At 32.5% G+C, this 6,672-nt stretch overlaps 1 protein-coding gene across 1 annotated transcript in view; it reads right to left on the bottom strand.

Annotated features, from left to right (window-relative positions):
• Positions 1-3,644: 3,644 nt before the first annotated feature.
• Positions 3,645-6,672, bottom strand: part of LOC128548214 (uncharacterized) — a 70,350-nt gene continuing 67,322 nt past the window's right edge. Inside the window, exon 6 of the mRNA XM_053522666.1 lies at positions 3,645-3,896. Coding sequence (XP_053378641.1) covers positions 3,645-3,896 — 252 coding nt within the window. The remainder of the gene's footprint in view (positions 3,897-6,672) is intronic.

Raw genomic sequence — 6,672 nt, 5'->3', positions numbered from 1 at the left:
TTCTAGCAGAGTTCGAACGACGTACAAAAATGCAAAGCCACATTTGCAATGTTTTGGAAATTTTAAAAGAATGAATGCGACCGAGAAAAATCCTAATACTGTTGGGTCGAAATAAATACACGTCCTGTTGTTTAGTCCGAGGAGATTTAAGCTTTTCAGATAACAGTAGCACACCTTGAGCACTTTGCACTCTCAAACGTATGGACGGACAGACGAACACACGCAAATCTGTATCTCCACAAACATAGTGATACTGTAACTACCCACAAAAGAAGCTGGACAATAGTTAATCAAATAAGTTCCGAATTTTTTTAATATATGTGAATAAAAGCAAAGACCAAAATAAATAGTTGCTATTTCATACCAGAGTTATCTCAAAGTGTGCCTTATGAATCACCGTATCTGTCTTATGACGGGATATTTCATGATATTATGTCAAAACGTGATCTTAACTTGTCAAAGCGGTGTTATATTATCTTTAAAATTTTGTTATTAATATGTAAATTTGTGGTGTTAACTTGTCGAAACAGTGTTCTATTATACTATCTAGTCATGTTATCTTGTCAGCGCGTGGTTTTAAATTGTTGAATAAGCCTGTTATTATTTTGAAAAGCTATGTTATCATGTCAATATGTGATATTAACTTGTTAGATAGATTCTTATCATGTCAAAGTATCATCTTGTTTGCAGAGTGTGTTAGTATGTTAAAAAGATCTGCCATCTTGTTACTGTATGGTGTGATCTTGTCTACAGAACGTAGTATTGTGTTTAAAAAATCAACGTACCGCGTGATTTGATCTACTGAGCGTGCTATTATATTAAAAAATATCTTCTCATAGTGTTTTTTTAAACTTGTCCAAACAGTGTCTTATTATGTTAATATATTATGTCATAATGTCAAAGTTCAAAGTTATCATGTCAAAATGTGGTGTCGAAATAGTGTCTTACAGTACGTGCTATGTTACTATGTCAAAGTACCATTTGATCTTGTCTACAGGGCGTTTTATTTTGTTAGTCATGTTGTTACCGTGCATGCAATTATGTTACTTTTTACGTTAAATGCTATGTTATTATGCCAAAATACCATAGGATCTTATCTACCGAGCGTGCTATTATGTAAAAAAAGCTAAGTTATCTTGTCAAAATATGGTGTTAACCTGTCAAAACAATGTCTTGTTACGTTTATATGTTGTGTTATTATGTCAAAAGTGGTGTTTATTAGTGCAAATAGAATCTTATTATGTTACAAGTCATGTTATCATGTTAAAGTGTGGTCAAAACAGTGTCTTGTTATGTCTCAAAGCTATGTCATCTTGTTTTAGTATAATTGGCCTTGTCCAGTGTATTTAACATAATATCACCATCTATAGACATGATCGCACTGTACTTTTACATATTAACATAGATTTTTGACATAATAACACACTATTTGGACAGGTTAACATCTCATTATGACATGATAGCATAGTTTTTTGATATAATAAGACACTGTTTTGACAGGTTAACACTACATTCTGAGAAGATAACACTAGTTAGCATAATAAGTCGCTGCTTTAGCAAGTGTACACCATACTTTATTATAGTGACATAGTGTTTTAATGTTATAATACACTGTTTTGACAAGTTAAGAGCACACATGAAATGTCCCGACATAAGATAACTGCGGCGTTCAATAGTATCTTGTCCATTAGGCCTAAAACGGTAGGCCCTTTTTATTTGTGTGTGGGGGGGGGGGTGTTGGGGAGGGGGCTAAGGAAGAATTTTCGGAAATTATTTTTGTATCGAAAAAATGAATACAAATAAGGTTATGCCTTTAGAGCATCATTTAGTTGAATCCTAACATCACTGGCCATGTTTAAAGCATAAAAAGTGCAGTTTTACATTTTATTTTATTAAAACGTTGAAAAAATATTCTGCAGGGCCATAAAACATTTAGGGTAGCGCCAAGAATTAAAGGTTCATCGGGATACCGGAAACGAACATTTTTGTTACGCCTTACAATGCAGTGATGTTAGTAAACAGACTGTAAGATATTGAGCTGCGTATTATGTAATATTTTGTCCCGACATCTGCAAAATCGAATACAACAAAAAATGAAAACTACAAAATAGATAAAACAAACGCCGAGGAAAATTAACATAACCGACAGACGTTGCCTGCGAATCAGCTATATGATTAATTTTCTTAATCCAACATACGATTTATCCTACATACGATTTTAATACGTAAATAACCACTACTGTTCACGTCATTTGTACCTTTCACTCAGTCAAAGCAATCCATACCACCGAAATTTTTATAGACGAATTTCAAAATTAGATGCAGTATCGGTTTATTCGAATAACAAAAAATTCGTGCGACAAATGTCTTTCTTTGTATTGTGCATAAATTACTTAAAAGTAACCAGATAGAATATTACTTACAGCAAAAAAACTCCTACCATCCAGTTTTAATATCACACACTCGTTTTATTTTTACATAGGTAAAAATTTGTAAAATAGATAACTGCAAACGACGTAATATATCGTCTTTAAGCTAGGATGATTTGTGTAGCTATTTATTGTGCTTAATTGTGGAAAGGAAAACTCGATACGAAAATAAATGTCTTCAATTTAGTCTCTCTACATATTATATACAAAACACAGGTGTGTCAGGTCTTGCTATCCATATATGGATTCCCTCTTAAAAAGTTAAAAATCCTAAAACAAAAAGCAAACGAAAATATTTTCGAAACAAAAATACTATAAATTTATACTTTAATGTATCAGTATGTAGTAAAAACATTTTTTCGTTTAAGGACTAAAAACAGTAGTTTTAAACTTTTTAATGAAGGACCCATATATGGGCAAAAAGACAGGACAAGCATCTGTGACAGAAAATATAAGGTTACTGTCTTCTAAATTTGAATTTGTTAGGTTATGTCGGAGAAAATACAAATGTCTACAAAATTTCACTATATGTTTGAAATAAACCTGCCTGGTATACACTGTACTTGTGAATAATTTAAATCGCAAATTATTTACAAATACATATATGAATAGCCTATAAAAATGCATATCCATTTTTTCACGAAATATAGAGGGAGAAAAGGATGACTATGCTAATTGAATTTCCATTAACATTGTTATCTCCCCTAGAATATAATTATCTACTAGAAAATTCATCATAGATTATCAGATAAAATGATTTATCAATATAAAGTTATTACATTCATAAGTAATTTAGTGGTACTAATAGCGTGGATCAAGTAATAGGCCTAAGACAAATATTTGTCAAACAGTAAATATCAGATATTCCCTAAGATGTGTTTCATATACAAATTATTATCAGTCTAGTAAGTCGAAAATTTCATAAATTAATTTTAAAACTATCATTTGACTGGTATCAACATGTATTCACACTTAAACATATTAAACATCATGATTTGAATATGCATATGCGTATAAACAAGCGAATTAACATTCCCTGTGGTCAATATAATACACAAAATATCAGATCCTTTCAAATGTTTACACTAATACACTTTGGTCTTTATTCATTTGGGTGACATCGCATGTTCTCAAGCGAAGTACCGAAAGCTTTTTTTTTGTATACTGCGCAACAGTAATGAAGCATCATACAAAATATGTTGCCGTTTGCATCTCTCAAGCTTTAGGTCGAGTAACAGAGGTTGCTGCTTCGTAAGGAATTGGTACCCGACTTTTAACTTTAGGCAACTCTGCCTCGGATCTTAAATTCCAGCTTGCAACTCTCGCAATTATGGTACCGTCATACGAAGTAGTTTGGAAACGAGCTTTAAGAATTTGCTTGGCATGATAAAACACAGTAGAGCGAACCTTCGTGACGTCCTCATTCACAGATACACTGGGGTAGCGACGAGACTTGAGACCAAGTCTCTATCTGTAGAACGAATTACCTGCCGTACATGACATGAATTAAACGATAATGTCACTTGGTTTGCCAAGTACGATAACATCTATTATATCAGCTTCAAGAATAATCTCATTACAAGTATCAATGATCACCTTAGTGTCTTCCGTTGGGCCGTCGTTACCAAGCAACGGGGAAATTTCATCATTAGCGTTCCTTCAGGCACGATTGATACATCCTGTTCTGGAACACATATATTCGAAAATATATCTTCTGCTGTTCAGCATTGTCAGCATCACCTTAGCTTAGATTAGCTATGCTTAAACACCGCGTCCTCTGTTTAATAAAGATGTTTGACCTTAAAGCGAAATCAAGCGTTCCCATCTTCAAGATTTCAAAGCAGGTAATAGCCACCAATTTTCACACTGAAAGTGTCCATAAAGGCGTATATGATCGCAAATATGTTTTCGCTAGAAGAGACAAAATGTTAATTAAGTTATACTCTCTCTTCTTGCTTTCCGACATTACAATTGCACATTCATTACTATTCCTGTCGCTCATATTGAAAGTAGTTGAATGATGTTATATACTTTTTATGCTCAATGTATTTGAAAGTTTGTGCTTTTGACGTGTCTGTACACAAGGTTCAGGATTTTTACGTACGAGAAATTATCACATGTTTAAAGTTTATTCAAATTATCAGTTTGATCGAATAGTTAATTTCGATGAACCTGTTCAAAGTCTATTACACGTCTATACTTTTCGTATAAAGTGGAAGACTATGTTAGAAATAGAAAAAATAAAACCTACTGAACAAAATAAAATAGAAAAAAGTGGAAACTCCATTTTTGGTACTAAGGAAATCAGCATCCGTAACTTCATTCCAAACTTTACAAAAAGAATTTAACCAAGACATTTACCATCATCAATAGAATATTTTACTCGTTAGTTCTATACATCGGGCCGTGTTTGATAAAAGTGTGCAAGCTTTAAATACTTGTTAAACAGTGTTGACATTATGAGACAGTAATTTTGTACAAAATGCCTAATTAAATGCGTATATGCTAATCGTCAAAATTTTTATGGGTGTTTTTATCTCTTGAACATATGAATGTAACCTTTAATTATCTGATGACATATGATATTCTACCAGTCTAACATGTTCGATCGACCACGGAGAACATTGGACTCAAAATGTCGACTTTAAAATGTTTATATCAGAGATAGATGTAAAGAAGGCAAATAAATATTTAAAGGGTGCAGTCATCCACTAATATAATTATTCAGTTCGTAATTTGAATAAGCACTAAGCAGTAAACATACGACATTTACTGTTTCGTATTTCGATGTGGAGTAACCCACATATTTCAGGCGAAAACTACTTTCTCTCAAAATCCATAAAAGTGAGTACTCTGAAAATGATTGGTGAAAAACAAAGAGACTTATTGACATAAAATTTATGCTAAATATGCTTTGATATCCAAAAGAAATTGCGCAAAATGTTGTAAACCATTGCAACGCTTTTGAAATAATGCAAAAATTACATTTTCTTGCATTTGTACCGAAATCTAACTTTTATTTTCATCAACTTCATCATTATCAGTGTCATAAAAATATTCTTTGCGAAACCAGGTGGAAATGAACATGTTGAAAAAGTTCGAACAAACTGTACGCGTGTAGCTTTTACAATTAGAATTTATCGTTCGACTATTACCGTTTGACAGGCAATATCTGATATTAACTACCTGGTATTTCACAAATAGAATTTTGCATCAACTATTTGACACTTAGCATTTGGCAGTTAGCATGGCGCACCAGCATTCCATGCAGGGATAAACATGCGTGTATAATTAATGACTCAGCACAAGTTCGCTACAAACTATCCATATTTTTGCGTCATTAAATTAAAGCGGCTAAGAACATAATATATGCTCTTAGCATGTTTCTTAGCTTTTCCGACATCAGTAAACCTTATAGATGAATAGTGATTATGTTCACTACAGTATGCATATTGGATTGTCAAAGACACGTCTCCAGTTTTTTTAAATGGTTGTTTCAATATTATATTGAACAGTGACTGCAGCTTCAGATACAACGTGAAGCTATGTGTATTTAGTCAAATTATAATTATAAATTTGAACTGGACTTTTGCAGATTTATTTGTTTTGTCTTTATCAGGTTTACATTACACCGACACAATTATAGGTAAAACAGCGACTTTCTGGGCTTTTATTGTGGAGGAAGACCGCTTTGTAGAAAAGTGAGGTTTAGAAATATTTTTTGTACATTATTTAGTGTATTGATCATTAGGAATAAACAACAATGAAAATATTAGCTTATATATTAGTTATGCATTTCTTCGGATTTCAAATGATGATCCAATTTTATTAGTAAATAAATGCATTCTTCAAAAGGTGTTTTCACGGTATTTATATTTTGACAAGTTCAAGTTGTATATATCGAAACAGACAGATGTATTAACGAAAGGTAACACAGATCTCCTGTAGCATCGTAGACGTCCACTGACTGGCATTTCACTTATATAATTCTCATACTTCTATTTTCTTTCTCATCTGTCATAAAAAGATGGCTATGGACACAAGTGATATTCTTTAAAATGAATAAATACGCTTTGAACTGGCCATCCTTTAATTGAAACAAATAATTGTTTTATATTTAGTGGCTTTTTACTTTATATACACCCAAGAGAAACGTGATTGTTCCAATATTGGAGCGATTCCCAGATATTACACGTGGATGCTTTGATGTTTTGCACGAAATTGCATATTATAGAATACACGT

This window comes from Mercenaria mercenaria, chromosome 14, assembly GCF_021730395.1.
Source record: "Mercenaria mercenaria strain notata chromosome 14, MADL_Memer_1, whole genome shotgun sequence".
Classification (NCBI taxonomy): Eukaryota; Metazoa; Mollusca; class Bivalvia; order Venerida; family Veneridae; genus Mercenaria; species Mercenaria mercenaria.
The sequence above is the reverse complement of the archived record's forward strand: the minus strand, read 5'-3'. Positions and strand labels throughout refer to the sequence as shown.